General features: G+C 39.3%; 1 protein-coding gene across 3 annotated transcripts; it reads right to left on the reverse strand.

Moving 5' to 3' along the window:
• Ist1 (IST1 factor associated with ESCRT-III) lies at positions 1-22,943 on the reverse strand. 3 transcript variants are annotated; one of them, XM_071604711.1, is made up of 11 exons: positions 22,838-22,914; positions 21,703-21,749; positions 11,845-11,947; positions 10,870-11,050; positions 10,365-10,452; positions 7,085-7,168; positions 6,433-6,543; positions 5,139-5,348; positions 4,328-4,420; positions 2,891-2,939; positions 1-1,367 (listed from the first exon to the last, which is right to left on the reverse strand). In XM_071604711.1, exons 1-11 carry the CDS (start codon positions 22,893-22,895, stop codon positions 1,168-1,170), a joined length of 1,224 nt encoding a protein of 407 aa, XP_071460812.1. In that variant the 5' UTR covers positions 22,896-22,914; the 3' UTR covers positions 1-1,167. The 3 variants fall into 3 exon arrangements, with proteins under 3 accessions (XP_071460812.1, XP_027788921.1, XP_027788923.1); XM_027933120.2 differs by lacking the exon at positions 21,703-21,749 and having other exon boundaries at positions 22,838-22,943; XM_027933122.2 differs by lacking the exons at positions 21,703-21,749; positions 22,838-22,914 and having other exon boundaries at positions 10,870-11,067; positions 11,845-11,927.
• Between the last annotated feature and the right edge of the window lie 162 nt (positions 22,944-23,105).

Genomic DNA, 23,105 nt, shown 5'->3' on the forward strand with positions numbered 1-23,105 from the left:
CAGGATCTTCTAATTTTATTAGCAACTACCAAGCTATGAAATACAAATCAATAACATTAAAGAAAGTTGCTTGAAACAGGTTATGTACAGCTGTGCTACACAGAAGCAAAAATCCTATCTTTAATCTCAAAGCCAACCCTGTGTGGAAGGATGACCTTAGGGGACAAAGGAGCACATAAATTACAATAAACAAGTCTGATCCACCCAGAAAAGCAGTGAAATATAGTCACATGGGCACTAAAAATTTGAGATCAGTTTTTAAAGATTCCCTTAATCATAAAGTTTTCAAATGAAAACAGGTTCCCCTCTTCTCCTGTAGGCCTTCCAGCTCACTACCCAAGAGACTTGAGTACTTCTATTAAGGCAGCTGGAAGCCCACCCTAGGCTTGAACAGCAACTTCTGCCCAATATGTGACCTGTCCTCCCTCTGCTATTAACATGCTATGGGGAAAAACAAAATTCTACAGTGCTGTTCTCTGGTAAAAAGGGGGAAACAGCACTCAAAATAAAGCAAAAGGCCACAGAGGGCTCCCTGAGAATCCAGTAGAACTAAGAGAGGCCTTCAACTTTTTTGAAATCCACTTTGCAACTGGATCCAGGTGGAACAGTACCCTGCAGCAAGGAGTAGTGTACATGCCAAGGAGAGAGCCCAGCTTCCAAGAACCATTACCATGGCTTCCTGAGCCACTTTCTCTCTCTCCTACTTATGAGAGTGAGAAAACAAACAGTGGCTTTGATTCTCAGCACAATACCTCTATACAGAGGGAAGTGTTTCCAAGTCTGGAACCACAACAGACGGCTGAGACACTTCATGAGGAGCTCTCCTCCAGAGTCCAGCCATCTCCAGTGGCTCTCCTCACAATGCTTCATCTTCTCATTCTCCTGGGGAAGGGCTGTGGGAGAAAACCTGGGATCCCTCTGTCAGGAAACAGGCACAACTGCCAGGAGCCAGTGTGCTGGCCTCAGTCTCCAGTTGTTAGTGTCTTAGTCTCAATAGAGAACTGGAAAGCAACAGAATTTGGTAGAGCAGGAAGAGAGCCCCAAGGAAGAGTGTCACGCTCAGTGATGGTTAATAGATGAAACGGAATTTCATGGAGATTCTTTGTTACAAGGAGAAACTGCTCAGTCTCAACTTCCAGAACGTGGAGGTTGCCTGATTTAAGAGACCTATGTCTTCTTCTTTAGTTCTTCAAATCTCCGGGAAAGATCATCAAAGTCAATGTCTTCAGAAGCTGAGTTGCTGGCACCAGCAGATGAAGTTGGCAGTGTGTCTGGCACAGATGGTAACTCTGGCAGTACAAAGTTGTCATAGTTATCCATAGGTCTAGAAGGGGGCTTTGCAGAGGCTTCCTGCTTGGGTCCAGGTCCTAATTAAATTAAGATAAGGAATACAATGTTACAAACACAAGAGCAACAGCTCAGATTCCCTTTAACAGAGAAAAAATAAGATCAAAACACAGAAGAAAACATTAGTTTAAAAAAACTAACATTTAATTCTAAAAGTCAATAAAAATCCTCACAATTAACATTTACATTTTCTAATTATAGTTGAATTCTACCTGTTTTACTTTCCTTTAGTGAGAAAAACATTTAAAGGAAGTCAAAATTTGGTACATGAGGCCAGGTCCACTGATCATTCATCTAATAGACTCCCTTTTCACAAAGCTCAGCTGCTATGACAAGCCCAAGGACTAGTATTAGTAGTATTGAACCAACTTCTGCTTCTGTAAGAACTACTTAAGATTTAGGAAGAAAAAATTTTTATAAGGAATGTTAACACCCATATTATTTCATATAAGAGTGTATTCTGTATTTCTTTTTTTTTTTTAATATTTATTTTTTAGGTGTAGATGGACATGACACAATGCCTTTATTTTTATGTGGTGCTGAGGATCGAACCCGGGTCCCGCCCGTGCTAGGTGAGTGCTCTAACGCTGAGCCATAATCCCAGCCCATGTATTCTGTATTTCTATTCTTCCACTTGTATATTATATTAAAATCACCCCCTTATCTGCCTACTGTATGATTGTATTTATATCTTAAGTTGTAGAACAGGCAAAACATATCATAGTACCTCAGGAGCATGATTTTCTTTGGGAGGATGGATGGAATTAATTGGAAAGGAACGTAAGGACTTACAAGAGGGGTGATGGAAACACTTTCTACTTTAATTGGGGTGGTGGATGGTACACACAAAAACATCAGACAACAAAGTCTATGTTTTCTAGTATAAGTTATACCTCAATATAATAAACATCTCTAAAACTATTCCAGGTTTCTGGTGACTTCTGCCTTTCTCTCTGCCCCCATATGTGGGATTGAACACATGCTAGGCAAGCTCTCTAACACAGAGCCCTTCATTTTCAGACAGGTCTTGCTAAATTACAGGCATGTGCCACCTCACCCAACTATATATTTTTTTGAGTACATAGTTAAAAAAACATGCCTGCTTAGTGAAAAATTCACAGAGCTATACCTTGTGACTTGTGCCTGTTTTGCCCTTTCTAATGTCTCTTCAATACCACACTTAAAAAAAAAAAATACATCCAAGAACTGGATGGAAACTGAAGTAATGATAACATAATAAAGAGTATACAACCAGAGATATGAAAAATTGTGCTCTATATGTGTAATAAGAATTTTAATGCATTCCACTATCATATATAAATTTTTAAAATAACATAATAAAGAATTTGAGGTTAAATGAAAACTAGAAGACAAAAAAATTAGAATAAGTGGAAAGAATAATGATACCATTGACAGAAATAGGAAATAGGAGATTCTTTGGGACTGGGGAAAATCTTCATGCCAACAGTCTCTGAGGGAAGAAGAATGAACAAACAGCAGAGGGGTTAACACTGAGCCTTTGAAGATTCTGATCCATACTCACCAATTATCTGTGCAGAAGAAACATTCTTATCAGGATTAATGTCATCAACCTGCAACACAAAGACTGTTACCACAGGCAGAGGAGCTAAGGAACCCTGAAGAAAGTACCAATACTGGTTCCAGCCTGAGATTTCCAAAAGCTCAGCTGCTTACCAAAAGCAACAGAACCTGCTCCAAAGAAATTGCCCCTCTACTTCCTACACTTTTCCAATCAGGTATCCACCATGCTGAACTCTGAATTCCCAAGACAAAAAAGAAACTTGCTAGCACTAAATCCCCAAATATGCCAACAAGAACAAAATCCTCAAATAATGATGATCTTCTACCTCATTCTTAGAAATAACTGTAATCCATGCTTCAACACATGCAAGACTGAAGCATGAGAAAAACTAAGACTCAAGGTAGAACATGCCAGCTAGAGATAAAAACCAATGGAAAGAACGTGCAAGCTCAGGAACACAGAGCGCTTCTAGATGAATAATTCACATAGCAAATGCCATTCCAATTTGTCTTCTCAGTGAAGTATCAGACAGACACAAGTCTCAAATTGTATGTACTAAGAAAATGAAACTAATTCTGAAGCAAAGCTGTTACAACCTGCAGTTCTAGGCATCATAACCACATTAGCTATTTATTCAAGTTTTAACTATGAAACTAAAATGTGAAATCAATGCTATAGTCTGAAATTTATTAACTGGACACCTCTGATTAAAAAAAAATCCTAGTTGGGCTGGGATTGTGGCTCAGTGGTAGAGTGCTTGCCTGGCATGTGAGGCACTGGATTTGATCCTCAGCACCACATAAAAAAGAAATAAACAAACAAATAAATAAATAAAGGTTAAAAAAAAAAAAAAAATTCTAGTCGCCAGGCACATGCCTGTAATCCCAGTGGCTTAGGAGGATGAAGCAGGAGGATCGTGGCTTCAAAGCCAGCTTCAGCAATTTAGTGAGGCCCTAACAACTCAGTGAGACCCTGTCTCCAAATAAAATACAAAAAAGGGATAGGGATATGGCTCAATAGCTAATCACCTCTGGGTTCAATCCCTGGTACCCGCTACCCCTGGCAAAAAAATCCTGGTTGTTATTTCTTTACACGAATGCTGAGAACAAAGTCCTTGGTGTTAGATTATTATAACATTAATCTAACACCAAGACTACAACAGCTTGATATGATTCTCTGACTAGGGCACTACAACTTCCTAAGAGAACTGTAGCTCCTTCCTGATTTCTGGCTTCCACCAACAAAGCATTCCCACCAATAATGCCACCACCACTGCTCCCCATCTCCAAGATAGTTTTAAAGCAACATGAATTCCAAAGCAGGAGCAATGCCAATATAGGAGAGTTGATCAAAACTTTGCCTTCCCTGTGGTCATTACTTTGTTCTCTCCATGCGATTCACTCTCCTGTTGCTTATAAAAGAGGCTCAGGCACTTACAGATTCATATGATGGGGGAGTTGCTGGTATCTGAGGTGGATGAATATTGGGAAAGGCCTGATAAGTCCCCACTGGCAAGCCATTGAAATCCGACTGCAAGAGGAGAAAGGCAACATCAGAGACAATGCCCTCAATTTTGGTAATTTTTGTGGTTTGTGTATGAGAAGGACAGAATACATATACATGTGTTTATGGATGCACTCAAATTGAATGAAAATATATAAGATCCCCTCCCTGAGAAAATGCTCAAAAAGACCACATGTGGTCAGAAAGATTCCAGCTTGCCAGGCATGGTGGCACACACCTGTAATCCCAGCAGCCTGGGAGGCTGAGGCAGAAGAATCACGAGTTCAAAGCCAGCCTCAGCAAAAGCAAGGCGCTAAGCAACTCAGTGAGATCCTATCTCTAACTAAATCAAATGTTTCAATGTCTGTCTACAAGGGAAAATTATAATTAGACTTCACTATTAATTACCTAATATCTTGTCTACAACTGGAGGTTTTCTGCCTGCTAATAGTTGTTATTCATTTTTGGAAAAAGCTATTAGCACAACTGCAATTGGTCCCAAAGATACTCAATAAGCCAACATGAAAAACATTTTTAAGCGCTACATCTCTAGATTTTTTCACTTTGTTACCTATAGCCAAACCAAGATTTTCTCAGAATCCCAATATTGTTTCCACATTGAGACCATTAAGCCAATACCAAATGTTCTAAGTGCTAAATGCTACTGACAACCAACAATTCTTGAGTGTATTTATAGATCTCATTTGTCATAAAGTTTATATCCACACTTTACAAGCATACTCACTGGTCCCTTAGGCAGTGGATATGAGAAGGGAGTATTTGGAGATGGCATGGGCATAGGCATAGGCATAGGCATTGGCACTGTTCCATCAGTTCCACCAACAGGTGCTGTGAACCCACCACCACCTCCTCCTCTTCCAGGGCCACCTTTCTTCACATCATCTGTGAATCCAACATCAATGAGATCTGTTTCTACTCCAGGAGGAGCTTCTGCCTAAGAAAAAGAAACCCATATTATTTCCAAGGGTAGTTTTACCAGCTAACTGACATGTAAATCAGCATGAAGGAAGCTTACTGCAGGGTGCTCTTGGGGTCAAAGCACCTACATGGGAAACAAAGGCCTTAGCCAACTCCCAAGGGAGCTCTGAAGCTGAGAGGAACCTACAAAGGTGTGTCCATGAATGGAGGAATAAGCCCCTGGACTGATCAGTTATTGGATACAGGCTGCCCCCAGGAAAGACTCTGGGTAAGACTACTCTTTCCAGGGGAGGGCCATCTCTAAAAAGACACCTGGTGTGAGAGCTATCACTCATCAATACTCTTGAAAGGTGGGGAAATAAAGACTTCTATTGTATGTGGGAAGATGGAGATGGCCACCAAAGGTGGCAATCTAAATGATTATTTTCAATCAAAAATAATGTATTTTAAGTGAAAAAAACCAAAAAGAGACATTTTGCCAACAGATTGGTGTGGGGGAACTGGGTCACATTATCAGTGTGGAGGGAACACAGCGCCTACATCTACCTACAGACCTGAGCCCACCACTGAGGTTGGCCCAGCTGAATGATTATTTGCATGTTTACCTTCCTACACTGTAAGCCTTTCAGGACAAAGAACTTGTTTTTATACATCTTTGTATTCCCGGCTTTCTGTGTACTATCTGACACATGATGGGCACAATAAATGAACTATTCAGGTCTTGGGTATTTCTTGCTGTCTCCAGGAGGAGTTCTCAATTCCTTCAAGTTCACTAAAAAGCCATTTTACATTTGTATCAAAGTTCCTACCTTTTCAAAGAGCTTTCAATGTCAATCATCTAATCTGATCCTTAAGTATCTTGGGAGCTATGCAGGCATGCTATTAGGCCAAATGGCATCTAATAAAACAAAGGCTTAAACTCACACCAACTTAAGTTAATGCAAAGAACATATATATATATATATATACATATATATATATATATATATATACATATATATATATATATATATATATATATATATATATATATACTTCCCCGCCCCCCCCCAAAGCCATATCTACAGACTCATTTTCACTGCAGTCTGGGATAAACTTACCATGACCACAGAGTCAGGTTCATAGGGTACATTGTAATTCTTGGCAATTTCAATAAGGTATCTCTCCACCAGGATTTTGGGTGGGGCTTCCACACTCAGTTTGTGCATTAGCTGTAAGTAGAAGACCCAGGGTTAAGAAGCATCTATATCAAACCAGCCTAATCCTAATCTGTCACACTTAATTTCTCTCATTTTGTGGGTAATATTGAAAAAGAACCAATAAGTGATTTCCCCCCCCCAGAATCACCAGGCACACTACAGGACCCATGTCTTTCAATTTTTTGTTTATACACTAACCAAACACTGAAAAGTCTAACACTACTGCCTTCCACATTTCAACTCCTCCACCCTTCTCCCCATCTCGCTCCCTACCTTCACAATTTACAAGAGGCACAAGAATGGGGAAGAGAAGGGCAGATCAGGAACCACAGAGAGCGTCATAATCAGGTGCTGGGCAGGAGGTCTATAGGTGTAGGCACTGTGTTCCCTCAATACTGCCAGCCATATAGGCTTACTTCTCATACTCAGTATGAAATGTGCAGCCTCTACTAACTCAGCCATGCCGTGGAACTACAAGAGTTACTACAGGCAATAAGATAACTTGTTCCCACCACATACACACTGTTTCACATTTACCAAATATGTTCATTACCCTATCATTCACAGTTCCAATCTGGTTGGTCCTACATAACTTGCCATATTCCTTGCTATATTTGGCACAGAGCTGATCAGCAACCTACAGAGAAAAAAGATGATTAAATAAAACCCAAAATCACTTCTATAAAAACTACTTCAAGCTTCCCTCTATCAACAGTAAACATGCTTCTAAACAAGATTTCCAAAAAACTGAGGTCTGTAATGGCTTAATGAGTACCACAAATTAGTTTATCCATCCATCCATCCATCCAATGAGCAGCAACCAAGTGCTAATACTATTATGATATGCACTACAAATACAGTGACGAACAAAGACAGATACTGTTCATATTTTTTATAGTCTTACAGTTAATAAAATAATTACACAAAGGTACAGCTGCAGCTGTGGAAGTGCTACTGAGGGAAAGCACACTATGCTATCACCACCTTCAGATTCAATCAGAAAAGTCAGGTGAGGCTGCACAAAGACAGGATGTTTTACCAAGATTTAAAACCCAAAGTTAAGAAGGGAAGAAAGAGTATTTTAGAAAATGAAAAAAGCATGTGCTAATACTCAAGACTGAAATAAAGCCAGTGAGCTTTTCCTGCTAAGCCCAAGTACAAGTAAGGTAAGAAATGAAGTGAGAGGGTTGGGGTTGTGGCTCAGTAGCAGAGCGCTTGCCCAGCATATGTGAGGCACTGGGTTCTATTCTCAGCACCACATATAAATAAATACAATGAAAAGGTCCGTTGACAACTAAAATATATATGTATACATAAAAAAAGAAAAAAGAAAAGAAATCAAGTGAGAAAGATGGGATTGTCTGGAATGCAGAGTCATATAAGTCAAAATTATGCAGTTTTGGGCTGAGGTTGTAGCTCAGTGGCAGAGCGCTTGCCTAGCACATATGAGGCACTGAGTTTGATCCTCAGCACAACATAAAAATAAAAATAAGTACAATGAAGTTATTTTTTAAAATGAAGTTTTGTTTCTATTACAGACATAACAGAAAGCTACTGGGAAGCTTTAAAGCTCTCATGCAGCTTTTAAACAAAACACTTAGGTTGTTCAGATTGAATGGTGAATTGACTTAAAAAAAGTTAAAGTAGGTATATGAAAAATATGTAAAAAACATGGCAGGCATAGTGGTGCATCCTGTAACACCAGCTACTCTAGAGGCAGAAGCAAGATCCTTAAATTCAAGGCCAGCATGGGCAACTTTCCAAAAAGAAAAGTAGGGCAGTGGGAGGTGGGGGCAAGCTGGGGATGTAACTATTATCTAGCATGTAGTAAAGGGTTCAATCCTCATTACAGAAAAAATAAATATCCTCCAGCCAGGGACAGTGGGCACACCTGTAATCCAAGGAATTTGAGAGGCTGAGGCAGAGAGATTGAAAGTCTGAAGCCAGCCTCAGCAATTTAGCAGAACCTGTCTCAAAATAAAATTAAAGGAAACAATAAAGGACTGGGGATGTAGGTCAGAGGTAGAATGCTCCTGGGTTCAATCCCCAGTACCACCCATCCCCCCTCAAAAAAGCCTTAATTAAAATGAGTAAATTTAAAAATGTAATCAATATCCTTAGGCCAGGCATGGTGGCACACACCTTTTGTCTAGCAACTCAAGGATCTAAAGCAGGCCGGGCACGGTGACGCATGCCTGTAATCCCAGTGGCTAGGGAGGCTGAGGCAAGAGGATCACAAGTTCAAAGCCAGCCTCAGCAAATAAACGAGGCACTAAGCAACTCAGTGAGACCCTGTCTCTAAATACAAAATAAGGCTGGGGAATGCGGTTCAGTGGTTAAGTGTCCCTCAGTTTGATCTTCAGTACCAAAAAAAAAAAAAAGAAGAATCTAAAGGAGGAGGATCACAACATGAGGCCTGTCTCTATAACTTAGACCCTGTCTCAAAAAATAAAAAAGGGATGGGGGTGGTAGAGGGCCCCTGGGTTCAATCCCCAGTACTAACGGAGGGGGAGGGGTACAGAAAATATGTATTTTTTAATTTATCCTTAAAGAGTTAGAAGACATTGTAGCCATGAAACAAAACAAAGAAGATTACAAAAATATTCAGAGAATTAAAAATAAAATATAAATATATAGAAAAATAAAAACCTATAGAAGACAGAGTGATCTTAACATATAGGTTAGGTGATAAGATTGAGATAATATCCTAGGAAATAAAACAAAAAGGCAAAAGTGCAGAGAAACAGAAAACAACTCAATTAAATTTGTACCTAGCAATGAGTACTTTTCCACATTTTGATAACAATTTTTTGGTTAATATCTGTCTCTTCCACTAGACTCTAAGCTACAAGAGTATAGCTGGTGGGCTGGGAACATAGCTCAGTGTAGAGTGCTTGCCCAGCATAAGACAGAGACCCTCGGTTTAATCCCCAGCAATACATAAACACATGCGCGCACGCACAAGTATGACTATTGTCATATTTTGTTCACCACATTATTCCCAGTGCTCATCTAGCTCATAATATCTATGAACTTATGTCAATTTTATTTTAACTTTACTGGTTTACAGGCATATAAGAACTTTTCTGGAGGTTGGGGGTGTAGTTCAGTGATAAAGCACTGGCATGCCTGAAGCCCTGGGTTCAATCCCCAGCACAAAAAAAGAAAACATACACAAACTTTGTTCTATTTGTATAAGATTAAATGACATTATAACAAAAATAAGACAAAACTGGAGGTATATAGAATTTTGCTCCTAAAAAAATTACTCAAGGGGCTGGGGTTGTGGCTCAGCAGTAGAGTGCTCGCCTAGCACGTATGAGACGCTGGGTTCAATCCTCAGCACCACATAAAGAAATAAATAAAATAAAGATATTATGTCCAACTACAACTAAAATATATATTTAAAAAATTACTCAAATTTACAAGACAATGTTCTACCCTATGACATAGGCCTGAAAAAGAGGACAAATTTATAAAGCCTGTTTCAAAAGCAGCAAGGGTAAAAAAAATGCCTGGTCAAATAAGCAAGAATGCCTTAAGTGACTTCGTTAACCAACCTTTCTCTCTCCCTTTTTTGCAATACTGGGGATTAAACCCAGGACCTTGCACATTACGAGGCATGTATTCTACCATTGATCTACACCCCCGGCTCTTCTTTCTTTCTCTTTTTTCAAAAATTTAAGACAGGGTCTTGCTAAAAGTTGCCCAGGCTGGCCTCAAACTTGCAATTCTCCTGCCTCAGACCCCTGAGTAGCTAGGATTACTGGCATGCTAACCAAAATTTCTAACAATATGAAAAACTACAGAAAACACAAACTGGTTGTACTCACAATTTTCAACTCAGCCACTTCTGACTGGAGTCGAGGAGCAGCCCAGATCAGTGTAGACACAGATTCGGCCAGACCAGAATCCAGCTCCCTAATCAAGAACAAAATTAATATGACTTAGTGTTTTTTAAGAGCAACAAAATCTTAGCCTTTATATGATACATCTGTTAAGTCTCCAAGGCTATTTCATGAATCTCACTGAATTATCATTAATAACTTGATTTCTGGCCATTTCATTACTTGTTTTACTTTTGGAGAAACTCTTTAGCAATGTCACAAAGTCAGGAAATGGCTGAGCCAAAACTCAAACCTCTCAGTTTCAGAATCTTTATTTTACAAGTTACCTAAATTGAAATCATACTTCAAGTGAATGATAGGATAGGAAAAAGATCCTTGGATAAATAAAATAGCCCACAAGCACTAGCCCATTCAATGTACATGTAGAAAGAGATCATTATTACTTCATTCTTAAATTTTAGAGTTGATTTAGTCTTTGGAAGAATCTTACTTCATAGACTGGATGAGGCCAAACCGAGCCAGCAGCAGGTCACAGTACAGCTCCAGGATCTCCATGGCCTCTACGAGGTAGTCTTCACGAATAATGTGCTCCACACGAATACGAGCTCTCTCATCTTTCCCAGCAGCCAGATAGTCAGCAATCTCCTTCCTTGCTTTCTGGGCCAGTTCCGCTAAGGCACAAATCCCACTGCAGTCACACAACAGTAGTGCACTGGGAACTGGGCTGTAAGCAGACTTTTACCCCAACAGAGAGAACTGGGTATTTCTACTACATCCTAGTTCACACTCCCTTAGCAAATCTAATGCTACCTCATCTACTCCTACTTTAACTCCTCTTGAATTTGCTACTGTGTACATAAGAATACAGCACAGCCTGACATTTCCAACTCAGGAGTCATGTTACCCATTCCATTCCCAGAGAGTACAGCTGTCCCTCAGTATCCTAGAGGAACTGATTTCAAGACATCACATGGATACCAAAATCCAAGGATGCTCAAGTTCATTATATAAAATGGTATAATATTTGCATATAACCAACTTATACACATTCTCCTATACATTTTAAATTATCTGTAGATTATTTATAATCCCTAATACAATGTAAATGCTATGTTAATAGTGGCTATAATGTACTGTTTAGGGAATAATGACAGGAAAAAAGGTCTACACATGTTTGATACAGATATAATTTTTTCCTCTGAAAAATTTTGATCCATACTTGGTTGAATCCAGATGTAGTATCCACAGCAATGGAAACCATGAACATGAAGGGTCAACTGTACATCCCTCCCCTGCAACAAAGTGATTCAGTCTAACTCGTCACAAAAGGCAGAGATTCAGCTAAAGCTTAAAAGATGAGACACCTGAGATTTCACAGTACTGGCCTAAAAGATCCAGTATGAGGGTGCTGACACCTGGAAATGTATTTTGGGAAAGTGAAATAAGGCAATCATTCACTACTTACTTTTTTTTTTCTCCAATAGTTTAAGACGATTTATGACTAATCTCAAATTGACTCGTAAACGCTCAGCTTTAAATCCGGAGCCCAGCATGCTGTACTGTTCCTCCTGTAAAAAGAAGCATAGCAGTGACTATTTTGAGTCAAAATTAGTTCTGGAACTAACACTACTGAAGGGGAATATTTGACACACTAAACTAGAGAGTTTCTTTTTCCTTTTGGTTTTACAGATTAAACCCAGGGCTTCACATGTGCCAAGCATATGCTCTACCACTGAACTACATCTTGAGCCCCCAGGGTGTTTTTCCAATACAGGAAATGACATAATCTAAATGATATTTTTTACACATTATTTTGGCTGTTATATAGAAAACTGATTAAAAGAGGATAATATTGAGCACAGGGGTATCATGAAAAGGCTAATACGATAGTCCAGCAAGAGATAATATAGCTTAGAACCAAACAGCAGTGGTAGTAACAGAAGCAATTGGATTTTAAATCTATTTTAAGGGCAGAGCTGAAAAAACCAGGTGACAGATATTAAAAATGAGTATCAAGCAGGAAGGCCCCCAGCTTCTCCCCAAAATACTAGCACCTAGGGGTGGTGATCAGCAAAGATCATCAAAGTTAGACCCAAATTCAAAGACATTCTCTTCCTAATTCCTCAAATCCTATTAAATCTCAGCCTTTAGGGGAAAGCTGTGCCCAACACTAACACATAGTTATACAAAGGGGTGAAAAAAATGTGTACTTCGAAATTCCACAATAGGGCTGGAGATAGAGCACAGTTGGTAGAGTGCTTGCCTCACATGCACAAGGCCCTGGGTTCAATCCCCGGCAGCACAATAAATAAATAAATAAATAAACAATCAAACAAATAAATAAAAGAAATTCCACAACAGAAGACTATTTACCAAGAATTTCATTAAATAGCAGAGTTAGAGTCAATAAAACCATCTCCCCATTACTCAAGATGTGAGGTAGACCACTGTGTACTAACTACTGGGCAGTCCATTTCAGGATGACACAATTTTCTATTTTTCTCACTTTTAATTCTAGATTCAAACTTCAAAACATGTAAACTCCAAACAAAAGCTAGGTCTAACAAAGTAACTAAAGAATAGACAAGTCAAGAGATCAAATATAAGAATGCTAGGAATAGTATCTATTTGTGCAAAAACCACTAATAAAAGACAGAAGCATTTCTCTTTGTGAAACTGTCTCCAGAAGCCTTTACACTACATTTAATGATTATCTCAAGTCCCAGTTTAAAAGGGGGCTTGTATGTTACAAAGTATCTCTAATCCATTATGCTGAATTATGTTCAATCCATTCAGCAAATATTTACTGATTATAATCAGATTCTGGCTAGGTGCTGAAGAAAAAAAAGTAAAAATAAGGTATAATCCCTGCCTTCAAAAAGAACTGGTATTGTATTGGGGGGAGGAGCTAAGAAAATCCAGCAATTACAATGCTATTTCATATGGACTATAATTCTAAAGTTTCTCAAAAGACCTGTATCAAATTTTTTTTTTAATGAACCCGGGGCCTTGTGCATGCGAGATAAGCACTCTACCAACTGCACTATATCCCCAGCCCTCTAAAATTTCTCAGTTGGGAGCAATTTTGTGCCTTAAAGGACATCCAGTAATGAATGGAGACATTTTGGTTTGTCACAACTGAATTCTTTCTTGCTGACAACTAGCAGGTAGAGGCCTGGGATGCTATTAAACAAATTACAATGAAGAGGACTGTGTCTCTACAACACAAAAGTTACCTGCCCAAAATGTCAACAGTACCTATTCTAGAAAAATGACCTAACCATGCTTAGGTTATGAAAAGCTTTCCAGGAGAAGGCAAAGCGGAAACTGAGTCCTGAAAGACAAACTAGATTTCTGTAAACAGAGTGTGAATATCCCAAGTGCAGGAAATAATGGACATCAAATCTCAGGTACCAGAGAAGGAAAAACTTTCTGAGAGCTATAAATTCAATATAACTGAAGCATGGGATAACTATGTTTATGCCGTAAAATACCTCTCCCAATTATAACTTCAATTATAATGTCAAGCATTGTAGCAGTTTCTGGTGCTAAGCTAAAGCCAACCAGTCTCCTAACTGTCAAGGCATTAATAACCAGAGATAGGGTTGGGGTTGTGACTCAGTGGTAGAGCACTTGACTAGCATGTGTGAGGCACAAAAAAAATAAACAAATAAAATAAAGGTATTGTGTCCATCTATAACTAATAAAAATATTTTTAAAAAATAAGTAACCAGAGATAGGTAAGAGAAAAAGAGTAACCACTATTCACAGGCACCTGCCCAAGATCACCCAGTAACTAGTGGCAAAGTTAAGAATAAGACTAAGTACACTTGACATCAACCCCCCAAGTACACCATCTTTATCATACACTATTATATCATTTGGGGACTAATATATTTTTTGGGGGAAACTGAATGAACTCAGGGGTTATTTACCACTGAAGCACATCCCTAGTCATTTTATTTTTATTTTGAGACAGGTCTCGCTAAGTTACTTAGGTTGGCTTTAAACTTATAATCTTCCTACCTCAGCCTCCCCAGTTGCTGTGATTACAGTGGCACAGGGTTACAATGCACATTTTTAACCCCCTTCAACAATTATTTACTTAATGCCTATTATACTTTAACAGGCACTAGATACACTGGTAAGGAAAAAAGGCAGGGATACTGCCCTCAATAGTGTATACTCATAGAAATTACACATTGGTTAACTAAAATAATAACTGTAGTCAATGCCATAAAGAAATGGTGTTCTAGAGTTTAGGGCCTCACTGAATTGTTGAGACTGGCTCAAACTCCTGCCTCAGCCTCCCGAGTTGCTAGGAGCTGCTGAGATTACAGGCATTCATCACCACACATGGCTCTATAAGGCAAATTTGTCAGCAAAACATGGGATGTGTTCTTGACTATTGTGTCTCTCTCTGCAAGAGAAGCAAGATATGTGGTATAGTAAAAGTATAGCTAAGTTTATTAGAAGACAGAAGAGACTGCATCATCTAGAAGAGATCCTAACAACTCCCTTGTGTCCCAGTTTTTATTGGGATTAAGGGGCAATGTCCAGAGGGTTCTATCCAAGTACCACTTCCTAACTCTTGATTGATGGTCAGATTTTAATGGATTTCAAATTCCCATGTTTAAGTGAAACCCACAGGGGTGAAGATTTATAATGACAATAGAATCAAATAATATGCCAAAGACTCTAAAAGCACACTTGATCATCTTGGCCCACACCAGCCAATTTTATCTGGAACCCGATTTCACAGACCTCAAGGCCACTGAGCTCTCCAGTCTCTGATCAGGGCAAAGTATCTTTCTCTTACCAAAGGAGGAATCTTGGGCAAATACGCCTCAGCTCTATGAACAGTATATTGTTATGGGACTATGACCTCCCCCCCCCCCGTACTAGGGATAGAACCCAGGAGTGCTTCTATATCCTTGGCTGTTATCTTAAGTCAGAGTAGAGCTAGGATGATTTTGTGTAAGTTGTTTCTTTAAAAACATGTTGAATTCTGCAAACAATAAGAAAATATGTGAAATTCTAAAAAAAAACAAAAAAAAAACCCCCACACATGTTGAAGTTGGGCACAGTGGCACAACACCTGTGATTCTAGCAGCTCAGGAGGCTGAGGCAGGAGAATCAGGAGTTCAAAGCCAGTCTCAGCAAAAGCGAAGCGCTAAGCAATTCAGGAAGATCCTGTCTCTAATAAAAGATAAAAAAGGAGCTGGGGATGTAGCTCAGTAGTTAAGCATCTCGGGGTTCAATCCTCAGTACCAACAAACAAAAAAACATGTTGAGTTAGCATACAAGCTGTCTGTAGAATTGTTTTTTGGTACTGGGCATTGAACCTAGGGTTGCTTTACCACTGAGATACACTCTCATTTCCCCTACCTTTTTATTTTGAGACAGTGATTTTGCTTAATTGCCCAGCTCAGTCTGAAATGAAAGAATATGAAAAGAAACATAAAATTTGTGGATGTACAACAGTAAGGTTAATATTAAATTGGAAAAGAAAGACTTCATATTAGCAATATAAACATCTACCTTAAGGAACCAGGAAATGAGCAAAACTAACCAACCACAAGCAGAAGGAAAGACAAAAAGTCAGTGAAACTGAAAAGAGAAAAACAAGAAAAAAAAAAAAAAAAGAAATAAAATGCTGATTTAATATAATACACAAAGGAAAAACAATTGGAAATGAAAGGGGAATATCAGTACAGATCGTACAGATATTAAAAGGTGATATTATAAAGCTGTGAATTTAACAAGGATACAAAATGGACAAATCCCTTAGAAACTCTTATTGAAATCAACACCAAGAAACAGAAAATATAACTACTGTAACTGTGACAAAAATTGAAGCTAAAATTAAAAACCATTCCAAAAGAAAATTCTGGGCCCAGAAAATCCTGGCTTTCCTGGTGAATTCTATGTAATGTCTAAGAAAAATTAGCATCAATATTACATGAACTTCCCACCTCACAGCAATAGTATGAGAATTAAATGAAAATTTCTTAAAAGAACTTAGCATATGCCAGGTGTGGTGGCACATGCCTGTAATTCCAACAACTCCAGAGGTAGAGGATCCCAAGTTCGAGGCCAGCCCCAGCAATTCAGCAGGGTCGTAAGCAATTTAGCAAGACCTTATCTCAAAATAAAAAGGGCTGAGGAAGTCACTCAGTGGTTAAGCACCCCTAGGTTCAAACCTAATAAAATAACAATTAGCATATATTCACAATAAGCACTATACCAATAAATTCCAGCCAACAGAATCATATTTAAAAAAAAAAAAGGGCTGGGGATATAACTCAGTTGGTAGAGTGCCTACCTACAAGCCCTGGGTTCAATCACCAGCAACACACACACACACACACACACACACACACAAAGAAAAAAAAGACAATGAAACACTTTGGGGCTGGGGCTCGGCAGTAGTGCACTTGCCTGGCATGTGTGTGAGGCACTGGGTTCAATTCTAAGCATTGCATATAAAGGTCTATCAACAACTAAAAGTAAAACTAAAAAAAAAAAAAAAAAAAGGCTTAGCTCTTCATCTAAAGATTAAATGATAAGTGACTTTGTGTTTTAGGTTAAAATAAAGTATGCTAAAGTTATATCGTTTAGCACCTTTTTTTTTTTTGGCAGTACTAGGGATTGAACCCAGGGCCTTCAGCATGCTGGGCAAGAACTCTACCACTGTGCTACAACCCCATGCATTTTTAATTTTTATTTTGAGACAGGGTCTCACTAAATTGCCCAGGCTGGCCTCTCAAAAAGCTGTGTTTACAGGTGTGGCCAGCCTTTAACATTTTTTTTTTAATTTATTTTTTAGTTGTAGTTGGACACAATATCTTTGTTTTATTCATTTTTACATGGTGCTAAGGATCGAATCCAGGGCCTCAGACATGCTAGGCAAGCACTTTACTGCTGAGCCATAACCCCAGCCCCAACCTTTAACATTTTTGATTAATCTGTTTTAGTCTCACTGGAAGACTTCAACTACTTCTTAGGTGCCAGTGTCACTCCCACACTGCCTAGCACAGTGTTCTTGCACAAAGCTATTACTCATTTATAATGTTAGTATGTTAATTACTTGAAAATTTAAATTTAACATTCTCTTTTAATTCTACTAATTTATATTATCTAATTTGCTTATTTTAGATTTAAGGAAAGAAAAAGAATTTGCTAAACTATTTTGGTAAGTATCACAGATTTTCAACTCCTTTTTTTTTTTGAGAGAGAGAGAGAAAGAGAATTTTTTTAATATTTATTTTTCAGTTTTCGGTGGACACAACATCTTTATTTTTTTAATGTGGTGCTGAGGATCGAACCCAGAGCCCCATGCATGCCAAGCAAGCACATTACCACTTGAGCCACATCCCCAGCCCATCAACTCCTTTTTAATAGATCCCTATTCTACAAAGAATCTAACAACTAAAAACAACGACACAAAAGAAATAACTAAGGATATGTTCTAAATTATTATCAGTATATGAAATAAATCATTAGACTTAAAACTAGTTTAATACAAGACTGACAAGTCTAGTTCAGATTCTGAATTATGTTTCCAAAACTAACATAAACTTTGTATCTTGTATGAAAATCTTAATTTAGGGATAATAACCTAAAAGTTAATAAAATATTCAGGTAAACAGTATTTACATGTGTGTATATAAACCCACAAATATAGAAGCAAATATCTGTTCACGTGAATACATTACATACATACCACATACTAATATTGTCCAATATATTATCAAAAGCTTGGTCCTTGTCCCTGATACCAATTCAATATTGAGGACACAGTTTTGACAAAAAGGAAAAAAAATTTTATTGCTTTGCTAGCAAAGACGCTGCACAGGGGACTCCTGTCCCAGAGGCTGTTATTTTGCCCATCAAGGGGAGCACGGTACTTTTAAAGAGGTGATTCCAAGGCTGTATTCCACGGGTTCTCGGTTGGAGTTGTGATTCACTTGTTAGCTTAGAAGATAATCATTTTGAGATCTTCTGGTACCATCCCCAAAGTCTGAATTACTTCATTCCTGTAGTGGAAGTGTGCTCAAGGACAGATAATTCTGCCTAGGATGGGGAAGGTAATTCTGTTTCCCCTGAGATTAGGAAAGGGGAGAAATTAGGAAGGAGCAGGAAGAGAGGAAGAGAAAGAAACATATCCATTTTTAAAAATAAGTCACAGTGGCAGAGCAGCAAAGGCTATATTCAGAACATAAAGTGGACCACTGTTACAGATACCCAATTAAAAATTTTTTTCTGTCTTGTCTCACCCACTAGAGTAGTTGGGATCACAGGCACTCACCACCATGTCCAGTTTATTTAAAATTCTTTTGTGATTCGAAAGTTATTCTAAATCACTTTGGCCTCAGTATCTTCACTGTTATGCATTCACTGACCTTTTTGTTTTGGTTTTGTTCCAGGGATCGAACCCAGGGGCATTTAACCACTGAGCCACATCCCTAGCCCTTTTTATTGAGTGGTGATCTATAGGTACTGACTGCTAGACCCCTTCAAAGTGATACATTTAAATGAGAGCTGATCCCAGCTTCAAGAAATTCACAATCTAATGATATAAAACATATGAGACGCTGGGTTCTGTCCTTAGCACCACATATAAATAAATAAAGGTATTGTGTCCAACTTAAAAAAATTTTTAAAAAAAGTATATGATCTCATGATTGCAATCCCATTTTTCAGTTTTTATCTTACTTCTGTATTGAAATATATCCCCAGATCATTTTTTAAAGCATTTTACTAATAATTTTTATTTGTTCTTTTTAGATATATATGATGGCGGAGTGTATTCTGACACATTTTAGACACATAGAGTATAACTTATTCTAATTAGACTCCCATTCTTGCAGTTGTACATGATGTGGAGTTTCATTGGTCATGTATTCATATATGAACATAGGAAAGTTATATCTGATTCATTCCACTGTATTTCTTATTCCCACCCCTCTTCCCTTCCCTTCATTCCCCTTAGTCCAATCCAATGAACTTCTATTCTTCCCTCCCCCACTCCTTATTGTATGTCAGCATTCACATACCAGAGAGAACATCTGGTCTTTAGTTTTGGGGGATTGGCTCATTTCACTTAGTATGACAGCTTCCAGTTCCATTAACTTACCAGCACAGGCCATAATTTCATTCTTCTTTATGGCTGAGTAATATCCCATTGAGTATATATACCATGTTTTCATGGTTTCACAGCTTAGCTATTGTGAATTGAGCTGCTATAAGCACTGATGTGGCCGCATCACTATAGTATACTGACTTAAGTCCTTTGGGTATATATCGAGGAGGGAATAACTGGTTAACATTTTTTTGTTTTGAAACAAGGTCTCACCAAATTGCTTAATTAATCAATCTCTCCATTCTGAATAAGGGGAAGTATAAAACCATGCATGGATTGAGTTCTTTGAATCTGATGATTTTTAAAGAGGAAAGGAGAGAATGTTATAGTTCAGAACTACTGGCCAAAATAGTGGAAATGCCCAGAGAAGAGATTTTGAAAGCTCTATTAAAAATAGCTAAAAATAAGCTGGGCACTGTGGTGCATGCCTGTAATTCTCAGGGGCTCAGCTGAGGCAGGAGGATCGTAAGTTCAAAACCAGCCTCAGTAACTTAGTGAGTCCCTGTCTCTAAATAAAATACAAAAGGGCTGGGGATATGGTTCAGTGGCTGAGTGCCCCTAAGTTCAATCCCCAGTACCAAACAACAACAACAACAAAACTAAAAATAGCATGATAAACAAAAGAGCCGGGTTTAGTATCCCATGCCAGTAATCCTAACTACTTGAGAGGCTGAGACAGAAGGATTCCAAGTTCAAAGCCAGACTTGGCAACTAAGCATGACCCTGTTTCAAAACAAAAAAGGGCTGAGGATGTAGCTCAATGATAAAGCACCACTGGGTTCAATAACTAATGCCACAAAAACAAGCAAACTAACAAACATTTGAGACCAGCTTTAGGGCTTGCAGTGCCAAGAGTATGAAAGGGTAAGAAGACAGCAGTCTCAGAAGTGACTAAGAGAGACATTTTGCATATACACAAAAACTTCTGTATTTGAAATGTATCATTTTATTTATTCTGAACACTTTTCTTATAAACTATGAGATGTTAACAGACTTAGGGTTGACCACTGTATTGCAGTTAATGAAGATACGACACAATGGCACAAACATACACAATCTGCTCTAGAATGCATTTTCAAGATAATATAATTCAATTTCCTTAAAAAGCATTTCATGAGGGGCTGGGATTGTGGCTCATCGGTAGAGCACTCGCCTAGCACGGGAGGGACCTGGTTTCAATCCTCAGCACCACATAAAAATAAAGGCATTGTGTTGTGTCCATCTACAACTTAAAAAAAATAAATATATATATATATAAAAAAAAGGATTTCATGAGGCTAAGGTTGTGGCTCAGCAATAGAGCACTCGCCTAGCATGTATGAAGCCCTGGGTTCAATCCTCCGCACATAAAAATGAATAAATAAAATAAAGGTATTGTGTCCAATAACAACTAAAAAAATAACAAATAATAATAATAAAGCATTTCATGTTCAGCTTGCCAGGAATTTTACTGTATTTTCACACTACAAACTGTAATTAAATCTTTACTGACCAAACGAATCAAGATTGAAACGTCAATAAAATAAAGCAACTACAACACCTTCAGCAGCATATGTAATTCCCAAGTATCGGCTTCATAATTCAGATACCATCAAAGTTTTCTGGCAGCAGTCATTAATACTGGAATGCACAGACATTACAAAATCTTGCTTCTCAATAAAATATAAACACACTGTAGAAAATTCATTGGGTTAAAAAAAAGAAAGAAAGAAAATTCACTGGGTATACTTTTACCAAAAATATTTCTTAAGGCATACTTTTACAAAGTCGTACTCATGAACTATGAGCACTAACAAATCCTTTTTATCATTTACAATCAGATGTTACAGAAACTATTTTAATGGCTGCCTAATTCCTCACTGCATGACAACTTTCTTACAAATTCTCCAACTTTTCCACATTTATATCATATCAATAATGCTGAAATAAGCATTCATATGCATTTCACTTTTCCTGTATTTGAAATGAATTAGACTATACCTTGTTTTCTAGTTTTACTTTTAAATCAGAATAGGCTACATGTTACGTGGAACTTGATCGTAATTATTGTAAAAGAATGAGAGCTTAAGTAGACTAGAGGGGCTGAGGGGATGTTTTACTCAGCTTTTTCACTGATGTGACTAAAAGATCTGACAAGAAAAATTTTAAGGAGGAAATGTTTATTTGGGGTGGGCTCACGGATTCAGAGGTCTCAGTCCACAGACAGCTGACTCCCTTGCTCTGGGCTGCAAATGAGGCAAAACATAATGGTGGAAGGGTGTGGAGTTGGAAAGCAGCTCACAAGATGAAAACCAGGAAGCAGAGACTCTCATTCAACAGAGACAAAATAGATACCCCAAAGGCACCCCCCATGAACCCCCTCTAGCCACACCCCACCAGCCTTCAGTTACTACCAATTAAACCTGTCAGGGGATTAATTCACTGATTGGGCTAAGGCTCTCATAACCTAATCATTTCTGCTCTAAACCTTGCATTGTCTCATACATAAGCTTTTGGGGGACACCTCACAAACAAACCATAACAGGGGGTACAGCTAAGTGGTAGAGGGACTGCTTACCTAGCATGTTCGAGGCCCTGGGTTCTACTCCCCAGCACCGCACACCCCCCAAAAAAATTTTTTAAAAAGGAAAACTAGTCTAGAGTTGAGGATTCTCAATCTTTCAGAAGCCACAGGCCCTAAACCCGACTTGAAAGTTTACGAGCACAGAGAGGGAAAGTGGCCGTCTTCTGCGATTATTCTACTGTCCTAATTATTAAACTGACACTATGATCGCGATCGTCGTTCAAGATTTTGTTGGCGAGTTTCAGGGAATCACCCCAGCAACCCGGAAGAGGAGAGCCTGGCACAAAGAGCAGAAGGGCAAGCACAGGGCCGCAGGCTCTTCACAAGGGCTCTCACCAGAGGGGTCTGCGAAACCGGGCAGCGAGAGAAAAGGTAATTCTCTCCGGCTAAAGAGGGCGCCCTGAGCGAGTCTCCGAGGGTCGCCAAAAAGCCCAGACCGCGGCGCTGCCGCCCCAGAGACGAGATGCCTCGGGGCAGGGAAGACGAAGTGAAAGTTTGGCGTCCAGGGCCGGCGGTCTCCTATCAGCTGGCAGCCCTGCGGTGCTCCCACCCCGGCCGGGGCCCGCCTCCCGCGCCGCGGCCCCTCGCCCGACCTCCGGCCTGACCCCCGCTTCCAAGACCCTTCCCTTTCTCCTCTGCCATCCCGTGGCCGTTCCGAACCGAAGGCCTAATAGCTGGTTGGGACTATTAAGTTCAAGGCGTTCGACCCAAAAGACAAAGACCCCCTAACGCTGAGGATGCTACACTCACCTGGTCGAATCCAGGCGTGAAAACAGTAGAGACCGACTTCGCAAACGTCGCTCAGCATCCAAAATGGCGGCTCCCTCGGCCTCAGCACAGCAAGCTCGGGCGGAGGGATCCACGGGCCCAGAAAGCCACGCCCCCTCTCCAGGGATTGGCTGCGCGCCGGCCGCTGCCTGGACCCACACGCCGAGGACTTCCACCCTCGGATCCCTTCGGAGCCGGCGCGGCCGGGGACTACTTCCCGCGGCGGAGTCCCTGATCGTGACGTGTCACT

This window comes from Marmota flaviventris, chromosome 18, assembly GCF_047511675.1.
Source record: "Marmota flaviventris isolate mMarFla1 chromosome 18, mMarFla1.hap1, whole genome shotgun sequence".
Lineage (NCBI taxonomy): Eukaryota > Metazoa > Chordata > Mammalia > Rodentia > Sciuridae > Marmota > Marmota flaviventris.

Excerpts from the sequence above, each read along its gene's own strand:
- Ist1 (XM_071604711.1), bottom strand. The coding sequence starts at position 22,895 with ATGCTGAGCGACGTTTGCGAAGTCGGTCTCTACTGTTTTCACGCCTGG. Across the intron at positions 21,750-22,837 it reads TCACGCCTGGATTCGACCAG|CCCAGAGCAAGGGAGTCAGC; the intron begins GTGAGTGTAGCA and ends CCTCATTTGCAG. Across the intron at positions 1,368-2,890 it reads TTCTTCTGCACAGATAATTG|GACCTGGACCCAAGCAGGAA; the intron begins GTGAGTATGGAT and ends TAATTTAATTAG.